Below are 12,746 nucleotides of genomic sequence, written 5' to 3' on the forward strand. Positions count from 1 at the left end.
AAATGTTTATCTATCTCAAAGAGGACACGCTGTTATTGCCTTGAACAAATAATTGTCAGTTTAACTGGAGCATTTTTATCCTAACGTACTTTTTTTTTGTGTTTGATTTACATATAATTCGGCATATTTAAATTTAATTATTGATTTGACATTTAAGGTAGGCATATATGTAATCTGACGCTTTCTAAACTAACTACTGTGGCTCTGTCAACATGGTCAAACTTCCGGTGTTCAGTCACCTGACCGAACAAGTGACAAAAGTTTGATCAGCAAGTGACCCACCTGAAAGCTGGATAGGCAACCGCCATTAAACTCAAAGAACAAGAAAGTGAGCTTACTTTTACTCAACAGAAGAGAACGGGTAGAAACATGTGTACGTTGATTTGTGGACCAAAACTCGCCGCCTGTGGGATCATGTTGAGCACGTGGGGGGTTATAATGTTGGTGAGTGAATTTCTTTGCGTTGCTTTTTTTTTAATTCTCAGTAATCACACCTTTATTTTCGATAGCTGTAAGTCGAGCTAAAACACGAGCCATTTCCATTTAAACCGTGGACAAAGAAGACGGATCTGCGAACAGCAAACAACAAAACGGTTATTTCAACAGAAACGTTTGGGTTTAATTCAGTTCAAAGGGCTTTTGTTGGTTTGAGAACATTGCACAAGCAAGTGTTAAAAAAGTATGAAGAGTAAGTAAAAATCTACTAGAATCTGGTTTATATACATGTCGCAGCTGATTGGGTTCACCTCTGACACTCCACCTGACGAGAAAAACCTCAAAGCCCGTTACACACCACCTGAGGATACATGTTCAACCCGGACTGTGCCCCAGGTTTCCTTGTAGTGAGTTTTGAGTTTAATTCCTTTTCTCACTATCATATAAATATGGTACATAACTTTATGGTCATTTAAGAAGTTATAATTTGTGCTGCTGTATTGTCATAATTTAAGTCAATAAAACCTGTTTGAACTGAATTACTGCAGCGTTGAATTAGAACAGGTATAAATTAAATTAAATTTGGCAAACATGAAACACATTCTTTTTAAGCACATTGTTTGTTTTTGAGTTGTTGTTATTTTTATTGTAAATATTATAAAAGTCCAATGTTTTGGATTTAGGAGGATATATTGGCACAAATGGAATATATAATATAATAATATAATAACTATGTTTTCTGTAGTGTATAATTTTCTGAAAATGAGAATCGCTCTTACACTACTGCGTCTTGAATCAAAGCCATACCTACAGCAAAGGCTCTGCATAGATGCGTACTCTACACCATGGCCTGATGTGCACCTCTTCAGAAATGTAGCTACACATCGTGTGACACGATGTGTAGCTGAAATGGTAAGCTGAAAACCATTTCCGTCATTGAAAACAAAGCTTTTATTTACTTTTATTTCACAGAAATAAAACAAAAAATGGTGAAGACAATATTGTGGGGCGGCATAACTGACCAATAGTTCAGTTTGGGATAAAAGCACCAAATTCTGTACATATACTGTATAGCTTAACACAGAAAGAAGACATCTGGATATCGGGGTAAAGCAGACTGGCATGACCATGGCGGCAAAATCCAAAATGGCCACCACCCGTAAACGATTTTGGCTATAACTTTTGAAGCAGAGGGGCTACAAATGCAAGCTTGGTCTCTATTTTATGGTTTTTGACCATAACAAACACAATTAAATGCTTAGTTTTATGATTGGATGCATTAGGACCTCAAATTTGGATATCTCAAAGATGGCAGCTACCTAAAATCCTGGCTTCATATGAGTAGATAAAAACTCCACTAGCCCTTTAGGCTAATTTATACAATGTAAAATGCCATAGGGTTGTGCTCATAACATTAGGATGTTGTATTTGTTTGGGAAACGCCTTAAGTATAAGACAGATGTTTTGTCAGTGAACCTTGTGAGCTGTAATGGAGCCAAATTTTGTAACATTACCTTTGATAAATGTTGCTGTTGTCCCAGGCTTCATATGAGTAGAGGAAATGGCTGCTTACTGCTAGGCTAATTTATACAATGTAAAATGGAGGGGGAAAATAAATTGTGAAGACAATAAAGCCCCCATAAAATAGCATTTTAAGTCTTGTGTTAAGTGGATAAAAACTCCTATAGCCGCTAGGATAATTTATGCAATGTAAAATGTCAAATAGGCTTTTGCTAATAAGGTTTGCATGATGTATTTGTGTGGAATACGTGTCTAGCATACGACGGTTGTTTCTGTTGGTGAAGCTGGTGAGTTGTAATGAAGCCAAATTTTGTAACGTTATACTTTTGTTAAATGTTGATTTTGTCCATGGCTTCATATGAGTAGAGGAAATCTCTGCTAGCAGCTAGGCTAATAATAAAAAATTGCCATTGGCTTGTGCTAATAAGATTATCATGTTGTATTTGTGGGGAATATGTTTCCATTGGCCATGTGTGTAGAATACAGCATGACCATAAATCTGCCTTTAGAATGAGCCATTTATATCTAGCCTATATAGGGAGCGGGTCCTCGTCTATGGCATGAATGTATGTTGCACCGCCATGTTTCTACAGTAGCCCAGAATGGACAAACCAAACGCTGGCTCTAGATGAGGCCATTTGTGTCTTTGGGTCGGCCACTGGAGTTTGCAGCCCCTGCGCTGGAAAAACACAGATTTTTTTTTCTTTTTTTTTTCATTTCTATGTGAAACTGCTTTATTAAGTGTTTTTACCTGTTTAAATCACTGTGTCCATATAGGAAGAGACCTCTGTGGATAATTCAGCTCCCGGTAATATCTCCTGAACAATGACCACTAAAGTAATTCTAATCAGGAAAAGTTTTAGCTGGCTGCAATCTGCAATCCTCACCGCTAGATGGCACTAAATTCCCCCACTCTAGTGACTGCTATCAATGAAAAAAGCCTCTAAGAATTTGAGTGGGCTTTTAACTGTGACTCATTCAAAGAAATCCATGCTGAAGTCCAACGATGCATTTTATGACGGTTTATTTGATAAACTGGATAACTAAAGCAAAATGAGATGAAACAAAATATTGCTGATGTGATTTCAATCAATCAATCAATCAATTTTATTTATAAAGCCCAATATCACAAATCACAATTTGCCTCACANNNGAGAGAGAGAGAGAGAGAGAGAGAGAGAGAGAGAGAGAGAGAGAGAGAGAGAGACAGAGAGAGACAGAGAGAGACAGAGAGAGACAGAGAGAGAGACAGAGACATGATTATGATGACAGTCAACAGAAAATACTGGAGCCAGCACTCACCCTCTTTGTCTAACAGCCACCAAGTGAATGAGCAGGTGAAATAATGTGAAACCACACCCACACCTGCTCCAATTACTACCAGTAAAGGTGACCAAAAGAATGTGTACAGCCTAAGCAAATAATAAACAGGGGTTAAACACATAATCTGGCTCCTACAAACACTGTTCCTTTGAGGTTTACCCCAGCTTGCATTATTTCCCGTATAATGTTACATACACTGCCTGTATAAACGTTGCACTACACAAAATGTGTTTGGTCAAATTAATTTGATGTAAGAAAATATAAGATACTGTATAAATATATTTTTCGTCAGTTATATTTTAGGAATCATTTTAATATTTTTTGCTGGATTGTCTAATTTTGATTAACCTACTTTTATTCATATCCAGTTTCAGATTTTTGTAGAATGAGTAAAACCAGTGACATAAAATATTCACTCTTTTTATTTTTTGTCTCAAAATTATAGTTTTAAAAAAGTGGTTTTGATCATGTTTAGTACATGAGGCTTACAGCTTCATAAACCATTTCATGAGAAGTAAATGTGAGCCAATATTTGACATTAGATTAGTGTAAATAGATACAGGCTATTTGTTGAAGACTCCTCCTTCTGATTTTTATTTATTTAATAATGTCTTGTGTTCATAAGATAAAGAGCTTCAAATGCTTTTACAAAGCAAACAAAACATACATTTAGTTACTTAATAGTTTAGTATCTTCAGTTTCAGTTTAACCCACAGCTCGTAACAAAACCGATCAACCCTGCCATTGTTACTGTAGGACCCATGACATACTGTGCCTTTTAGTAACAAGTCTCTGTCTTCATTCTCAGGCCATGCTGGGGATTTTCTTTACCACACATTCAGCTCTGCTGATTGAAGATGTGCCTCTGACCAGTGGAGACTTCAACGAGTAAGGCTTTTACTGTCACACTTCACTCCAGATTTCTGCCTATACAGCTGCACTGTGGCTTGATAGAGTCTCTACATATCAGAGCTAGACCTATTGGAGATATATCAGTATCTGTGTATACGCTGGCTGATAAACAACAAGAAATGGTAGTACAGAAATGCCAAACTGAGTCTGAGGTCATTAAAAAGCAGTGTCTGCATTACGGTGATTGTCCACCAGAGAGCACAGTTTACATTTTGGTCTCAAATCTTAAAAAGGTAAAAGAAATCTAAGGAATCAGTATCAAGCTGATTGTTAATGCTATGTGTTGTTGTTTAAAAAAAAATGCAATTGCAATATCAGTATAATTCTCAAAAATCAATTATTAGTTGGGCTATCTTTTTATGAGGTGTTATATTACAGACATATTGGACACATCAGTGTAGAAGCCCTGCTCAGCAATCACAGGCATTGCTGCTGCTATTCAGCAATCACATGCACTCACACACTGATGGCACAGCCTTTTGGAGCAATTTGGGGTTCAGTTTAACCTCTTTGTCACTGTAAAAAAGGGGATGCCAAGTATCAGTCTTTTATTTTATAGATCATTAATTTTTTGCAAATACACATTTTAATACAACTTGTATGCAGCATTTCTGACAGGTTTTTTGACGTGTTAGTCAGTCTGTCTCCTTTGTACCACGTCTTGCTGCAATAAAATGTATTGAAGTCAGATAAACAGACTGAAAACTTTATCTTATGAGATATTATCTTACTGATGTTGGCAAAGTTTTCCTTTGGGGGAATTATTTGCAGTCTGGATAAATGTAATAAATCACAATATCTGACAATATATTTTGTCGCAATACTCAACATATTGCAATAATATCATACCGTGACCTAAGTATCATGATAATATCATATCGTCGGTGTTCTGGTACTTGTGCTAGTTTTGGCAGAAAAGGAGTATAACTTGCCCAATAATACTTAGCAACATGCCGACTGGAGGAGCTGGGGATCAAACCACCAATCCTTCGATTAATGCATGATCCGCTCTACCTCCGGAGGCACAGCCAACCTAATAGGCTTTGCATTAGTGATGTCATACAATATGTTAATTAGTGAGCTCTAGAGGTGGAGGTGTTTTCTTGAACTTGCTTGCTGCCCAAGTCCATCTTTTTACTTAACACACACAGATTAATATCGCGCTTCTTTTCTCTATCTCAGAAACTGTTAGCTCACAAGCATATCTCAAAATATCAGAATGCATATATGGCAGCAGTAACAGCTTTAGATGTTAGTAGGTGTTATCTAACTCCTTCAGTTTTTGTATGCTTTAATGATGCTGTGTTCCCCCTCAGTACGAACCCCCCTCAGAAGGTCTTTGATGTGTACGACAGAGTTGGCTACAACTGCTTCATAGCATCTGCTATCTACACCCTCATTGGGGCGTTCTCCTGCTACCAGATGAAGCTCAACAGACAGAAGGTGAAAATGTTTATTTGTGCTTGTTTTTGTTGTTTGTTTGTTTGTTTGTTTGTTTGTTTGTTTATTTTAGCTAAATGATATTGGCCATCTTGGAAAGGCTCAAACCACAGTGAATGACAGAGAGGATCACATACAACATAGGAACACTGGAACTACTTTCTTCTTAAGTAATAATCAGCCCAAAAGTGGGTCACAAGTCCATTCTGAATGGACCGAAAGAGTACAGTGAATTTCCGGCACGGAGTTTTTATTTTGAAGGGCCATTTCCTGCTGTAGAGTGAGTGACTAACAGACAGCTTCTTGGCAGACTTGGCAAACATGCTCAATGACATGGCCAAACACAAGTATGATGCTGAACATATTAAACTGTGTGGACTAGGGAGGCATGATATTGTATTTTTTGCAGATATCCGATAAGCTGATATATAAGTTATTTGGCAGATAACCAATACTGATATTGATATATTCACTTATTTCCCTACCTAATTTTAGTGATAGTCAAGTCTCTTCTGTAGTGGAATTAACATATTATGCTTGCACACTCTTATCGTGATGGCCCACCAGCAGATGAAGGCATGAAATACAATAGTTTTCAATGTATGTAATATTCATTACTTGTGCAAAATAAGAGAAAGCACGCTGATTCTGATAGTTCATTTTTAAGTTGATATCGGCTGATACCAATGATGGCTCTGTGAAATCTGGACCCCTTGGCTGGACCATTTGGGAACCACTGCCTTAGGGGGTGTTAAGACTATGCAGAATAATGATGAATTTTGGTCAACCAAAAGTTGAGCCAGGTTCAACTTTTATTGCCATTATGATCCTGCGTTTGTTTCGTGTTGGTGCTGCCACTGCATCAACGCAGTGGTCTCATTCAGATGTTTGTCTGAACACAACCAATAGACCTTAAAAGTCCTCTTGGACTCAGAGATGAACTGATTAGATTTTGGTATTCAAAGGCCAAGGTCACTGTGACCTTGAGTCTGTCTCATTTTCATTTAGAAATCTCAAGAACACCTTGAGGGAATTTCCACAAATGTCCACTTGGACTCCACAACAAACTGATTCGATTTTGGTGGTCAGAGGTCACTGTGACTTTGCATCCGTGTCATTCTTGTGAACACAATATCTTAAGAAGGCCTTGAAGGAATTTTACTCTAACTTGGCACAACCACCCACTTGTACTTGAGAATGACCTGTGGTAACATTTGGTCAGACACTGAATTGGTGACACTCATCTTGGGTGCTCACCTTGAAACTGTGCTTGAAGATGCGTGTGAAGCATCCATGTTGTAGAATATGAAGCTTTCTTGCAGCAACATCCATATATGAAGCATTTGGAGCATAATTGTAGTTCTTAAAATACCAATAATGGAGCTAAAAATGTCATTCCCCAAGTAAAAGATTGTTAGTTTGAACATTAAATTCCACACTGTGTAATTAGCACCATCATTAGCAGCAACAAAGCATGTGTGAAAGTAGAGTAATTGTAGTGATTATCTTCAATCCATTCCTAATCGGTATAATATATAATGATTAAACTGATCAATGATGTTTGCTGCAGTCTTATTTGTGTACTCATGCATTTTGTTTGACTTGTTGTTTAGGAGTACCTGGTGCACTAGTGCCACCTGCTGGACTGAGGAGCTCCCAGCAGCACTCTGACAGCAAGAGGTTCGCCTGTCCTCTGACCACTGTCACCTGTCTCAAGGTTTAAAGTCCTAATCATAAACTAAAGGGAGGAGACTAAACGCTGTGTGACAGCAGGTCAAAGATCAGGCCTTCTGCACCTTTGTGTATCTAAGATGAGATTAATTCTACCTCTGATTACAAGTGCTGAAATGCAAAAAGTTATTGTTCCCCAGTGATTGTTCTTGTTAAATTATTTTGTCTTGTCTTGCCCTTTTATACCCATTGCACAAGAGAATGTATTTCTGATTATTGCCAGTATCTATCTGTGTTTTGAATGTTAGTCATTAGATCAAATAATTAATTTCCTTCACCTGTCTATTATTCTTATGAGCAAGGTTCCATTCCATTTCAAACATTCAAAGGTATGTGTTTACTTGATTAGATGGTTTATTTGACACAAGCCTGGATTTTTCACTTTGTCAAAGCTGATGTTGTTTACACAGTTTGTCCTCACACTTCAAACCTGCAAAAGTGCATCTCAACCACAGTTAGTTGGATCATGTCCAAGACTTTTCAGCTTTTCAACACAAACATATATGTTGCTTAATTACCACAACTTAAAGGGATAGGATCTTTAGAAGTGGGGTTGTATGAGGTACTTATCCACAGAGGAGAAGTTTGGAGAAGCAGGCAGGTGTACAGACACGGAAGCTAAGTGATGTACTGCTGTGGAGGGGGCAGCTGCAAAATGTTTTTTAACCACCTGAAAGAATCTATATCAGTTTATGTGTACAACATATTTTAAAATATTTTCACCACTTTACCTTCCCACCAGACAGCCCTGTCAGACGGGGAAGCAGTTGATGGCTTTAGTTCCACATGTGTGCTCTCCTCTATAGCCACCAGACTCCTCTGACAAAACCAGTTAATTTAGCTTGCTGAACATAGGCGCTGATTGTCTACCACTGCTTTGTTCACTTAAGTTAGCTTGTGTTTAGTGTGACAGTGGTGAATCCTAACTAACCCTTTTAAACACCAATTTCACATAATACAAACTAATTAACTGTTCGAGGCAGAAGTAGACCAGCAGCTCCCATTTGCAGCAGTGTTAAATAACTGTTTTTCTCAATGGAGTCTGGTTGTGAATAGAGCAACAGAACGGTTTCAGTTCCCTGTCAGAAACTGCCATCTGACAGCTAGGTAAAGCGGTGAAAATATTCTAAATATGGCATACACTTAAATTGATATTGATTTTTTTTTCAGCTGGTTAAAATACACTTTGTTGCTGACCTCATCCACAGCAGTACTATGTTTAACTTCAGTGTCAGTACTCCAGCCTGCTTCTTCAAACTTGGGGCGTGTTGACCGCCATCTACTGTATGTATTACACTAACCATGGGTAAGTACCTCATTCAACCTCACTTCAAAAATTCCAAACTATCTAACTATAAATGGTAAATGCACACATGAAAATATTGGCTGTATAAAAAAATGAAAAGAGTGCAATGACAAAAAGAATCCACATTTAGTTTCACAGAGTGAGCTTAATTCAATATATGTACTAGCTTTTAGCCACATCTAATGGACATCATCAGTGTTTGGTGGCTGCATAAGGAGGGGGTGGTAACTTCTGTCTCTGTTCAAAGATGGTCTCTGGTGTCAGATGTAAATGTCCTCCTCCTTCAACTTAACTCGGGCCATGACCTTTGACCCATTCCCAGTAGGGATGCACGATAATGTCGGCACATCATTGGTATCAGCCAGGGGTAGACAACCTGCGGCTCTGGAGCCTTGTGCCTTTTGTCTGTGGCTTTGACAAAAACAATATCACATTATCATTTTTATTTGTTATTGTAGGCCTAAAGAAATTCCTACATTCTCCATTTGTAAAAATGTGTAGTGTATGCACGGAATTAAAAAAAGAAAAAAAAAAGTAACATTTAGTCATGTGCGTCATACGCCTATGGCCTGGCGCCTTTTACTCTTAATTTTGCCAGATCTCAATAGTGGTGGCTAGTCTTGAGTCTCCCTTGCTAGGCTAGCTATGGATTCCAAATCCATAAAAGTAAAAAAAAAGTCTCAGAGGAAAAAATGAATTTAAAAGTGCATGGACAGATTCGTGTGGTTTCACTGCCGGCGCTGCAATATTTAAGTACCAAATAATCATAAATAGCCTACTCCAGAGGAGCCACCTTGTGGTAAGAAATATTTTTGAATGCTCATTTAGACCTATTGTTAATTTCGACTACGCATTACCATAAGACTCAAATATGTTTTGCAGCTCCAGGCAGATTTTTCGATATTTTTGGTCAAAAATGGCTATTGTGATAGTTGAGGTTGCTGACCCCTGGTATCGGCCAATATTAGCTTTAAAATGAGACGCGGCCAATATGCATTTTCTTGATTTGCACAATGAATGAATATTACATACATTGACAAATATTGTATTACATGTCTTGATTTGCTGGTGGGCCATCACGATAAGAGTATGCATGCTTAATATGATGTTAATTCTACTACAGAAGAAACTCGAAGATATATCTGTCAGTCATCGGCCAAATGAGTTGTTATATATTGGCATATCAGATATCGTCAAAAAAATCTAATATCGTGCATCCCTAGTTCCCAGTCAACCACCTGATTGAAGTTTTCAGAACAGAAGCAGTTGTGTCTACAGCATTTCACTCAGAACAGGTATATTTTGTGCCTCCATTATGCTTGCAGTGGTCGATCACTTGTGCCTGGCTTACAATGATCCATTAAAAAAAACTTGATGTGACAAAAAGATGATGTGACACAATCAAACTGCTTCTGGTTGACATTCCATTAACACTCCTTTACTTAATAAAGACACCTTGGCTTGCATTTTCAATTAAACATGTTATAGAAATCATAAATGATTTAATATTCACATAAATAAAAAAGTATTTTCCCCTACTTTGGCTTTCTCATGTTTTTTTTTTTTTTTTGTCAATATTAACAAAAAAATATCATGGTCAAAACAAATGTTAGACACATCAGGTCTGGACCTCGCTCCCACATGTAGTCTGTTAGTCTGTCTATATAGTGATGCTGTTTTCCACGCGGCTAGGCAGGAGGAAAAGGTACTGAAGCTCCAGTCCTTCATTCTGACTCACGATGTTGTCCTCAATCTTCTTCAGTTCCATTCTGAACTTGTCAATCAGCTCCTGGGCCCGCTCCTCCGTGAAGTGATCCTCTGTGTACTTGCCCAAAGGAATCTATGCAGGAAAGAACAGGAAGATACTGAAGAAAGAGGAACAAGTACAGGTGGTGCAACATGGTCACTGTCGATTAAGTCAGCGGCTCCAAACTATGGGATTATTGAAATGTCAAACCGCAATAAAACAACTACTATAAATACAACACATATAGTGTATGTTTTAGAAACTATTCACAAACATTATGGACGTCAGTGTGAGGGTGGGCGATATATTGATTGTACTCCATGTACTGCAACCTGTTCAATGTGAGAAGTTTCAAGTGTCCCGTCATTTCTTGTAAGTCCCCAGCATGAGTCTCTCTTTTGCGTTACAGTTCTCTGATTCTCTCCCTCTCACAGACAGAAAGAAAAAAAAAAAGACTCAAAAACATGATATGTCACACGCACACACCCCAATCAAGGGCTTATGCAACAAAAAAAACAAAACAAAGTTGGACACACACTGCTTGGCATTGTTTGGAGCTAAAGCTGCCATGGCCGCACCTCAGTGTGCTGATAGCTGATAGCATTAGCAGCACCACCAGTCATCTGCAGCAGGTAAGTCCACTCTTGGAACAGCAGTTTTCATTAGGAAAATAAACTCTGGATTTCTTCTCCTCTGACAGGTAGTTGTCATCCCGGTAGTCACTGCAGACCAGCAGGTCTGTAGAACAACTAGCCAAAACTTCAGCGCATCCATATCCGACAAAGATAGTCTATGACAGCTGCTCGAAGCGTGGCTCCTCTTTTTTTCAGTACAGGTCATAAATTCACAAACGAACTACCCTTTACAACATTGGCATTTTTCCTCTGTGGGCAGAGGCTCACACTCAGTTTCATGGCCTTGCTGCTGGTTCATCCTCCACTGTCTTCTTTTCCTCTCTCTGTCGTCGGCCACTCTTCATCCATTTACTCCGGCCCACATAAATACACGCAGCAGTCAAATTCAAAAGCCTCGTCCACATCATTGAAATCAGGTAAATAATCATCCATGGCACTGAATATCTTTTAGGTAACACTAAACTATATTTACTGTAAAATACTCTGGTTATCATACACTCTCCAGATCTCACACATTTCCACTGTTGTTTTCCTGCAACAAGTGACATCTCATGATATCTCCTGATATGTTAGACTGAGACTTCCGTTCAACAAGGTATTAACAAACAGACCGGATCAATTGAAAGGTGAAGAGACACTTCAGACACTTACAACAACAATCTGTGCCACTCTGTGTCAAAAATAACCACTTTTTATGGACATACAGTGGCAATGTTCAGTTGCCCCATGTGCCTCCATTGCAGCTGGTTCCGCAGCTGCTGACCTCTGCCAGCTCCCTCAATACTGAACCAATCTCAAAAATTGTTGTTCACATCAGTCTCTCAACCAATTTACACTGGGAAATAGGGTCCAGGTTGAAAAATGCCTACATTATCTTTTAAAGTTATTAGTACTTTAACTTTACTGTAAAAGTAGAGATTTCAAAATAGCAATATATATTGTGTACCATGATATAACCTAAAAATATTGAGATACTATTTAGAGGCCATATTGCCCAGCCTTAGTGTCATGTTGTGACCAGCAGCAGTACGTGCAAAGCCAGTGGTAACAAAATTGAAAAGGTGCAGCTAAATGAAAAGGATGAGCTGTGTGGGTTGTCATTTATGGAAGCTTATTGCTGCCACCATGGCACATTTTTCTCTGTTTCTCTTTACTCTCAGATTTAACTCCAGAACTCATCAGCGATGTCAGCTCATCAAAATGTAGAACTTGGAGTCCCCATTAAATGTGACCTATCACCATATAAAGCAGACAGAGATGGACTCACTGCGTCTGGTTGTGCTCGCCCCAGATGCCATGTGATAGCCATCTGCACACAGGACTGGCTGACATCAGGAAGGGTGGCCATGATCATCTCCATGGTAACAGCATCCTTGTCTGTTGGTGGGGGGTGTCTCATGGTGCAAGGGGTGTTGGGGACCCAGGCACACCAGTCGAACTGGAAAAACATTAACAGAGAGAGAGAAAGTTAGGGGTGTCTGACACTATAAGATACTGTGGCAGAGGGCACTGTGTGTGTTCAGCACCTGTCCGTTGTTAGTAGCAGCGTGCTGGGCTGTACTGGTGAAGATGGCCACTGACAGTAGAATGGAGAGTTCCTCTCTGGTGCTGAGCTTACTGGACAGACCTGAACACACACATCCAACACCAAGTATTAGATTCATAAATAATACTGAATTTCATCTGCCGCTGACAG

The 12,746-nt window shown here is 38.8% G+C and overlaps 2 protein-coding genes across 3 annotated transcripts in view; one reads left to right on the forward strand and one right to left on the reverse strand.

Annotated features, from left to right (window-relative positions):
* rnaseka (ribonuclease, RNase K a) lies at nucleotides 1-10,206 on the forward strand. 2 transcript variants are annotated; one of them, XM_050066803.1, is made up of 4 exons: nucleotides 1-444; nucleotides 4,088-4,167; nucleotides 5,508-5,634; nucleotides 7,245-10,206. In XM_050066803.1, exons 1-4 carry the CDS (start codon nucleotides 370-372, stop codon nucleotides 7,260-7,262), a joined length of 300 nt encoding a protein of 99 aa, XP_049922760.1. In that variant the 5' UTR covers nucleotides 1-369; the 3' UTR covers nucleotides 7,263-10,206. The 2 variants fall into 2 exon arrangements, with proteins under 2 accessions (XP_049922760.1, XP_049922761.1); XM_050066804.1 differs by lacking the exon at nucleotides 1-444 and adding an exon at nucleotides 470-842.
* alox12 (arachidonate 12-lipoxygenase) overlaps nucleotides 8,607-12,746 on the reverse strand; it is a 23,465-nt gene continuing 19,325 nt past the window's right edge. The window contains exons 13-15 of the mRNA XM_050066802.1: nucleotides 12,577-12,677; nucleotides 12,318-12,488; nucleotides 8,607-10,508 (exon numbers count right to left, since the gene is read on the reverse strand). Of these exons, the coding sequence (XP_049922759.1) occupies nucleotides 10,329-10,508; nucleotides 12,318-12,488; nucleotides 12,577-12,677 (452 nt within the window). The 3' untranslated portion in view covers nucleotides 8,607-10,328. The remainder of the gene's footprint in view (nucleotides 10,509-12,317; nucleotides 12,489-12,576; nucleotides 12,678-12,746) is intronic.

This window comes from Epinephelus moara, chromosome 17 (assembly GCF_006386435.1).
Source record: "Epinephelus moara isolate mb chromosome 17, YSFRI_EMoa_1.0, whole genome shotgun sequence".
NCBI classification, from domain to species: Eukaryota; Metazoa; Chordata; class Actinopteri; order Perciformes; family Serranidae; genus Epinephelus; species Epinephelus moara.

Coding starts and splice junctions, on each gene's coding strand:
- rnaseka (XM_050066803.1), top strand. CDS start 370: ATGTGTACGTTGATTTGTGGACCAAAACTCGCCGCCTGTGGGATCATG. Junction 445..4,087: donor CGTGGGGGGTTATAATGTTG/GTGAGTGAATTT, acceptor CTTCATTCTCAG/GCCATGCTGGGGATTTTCTT. Junction 4,168..5,507: donor ACCAGTGGAGACTTCAACGA/GTAAGGCTTTTA, acceptor GTTCCCCCTCAG/TACGAACCCCCCTCAGAAGG.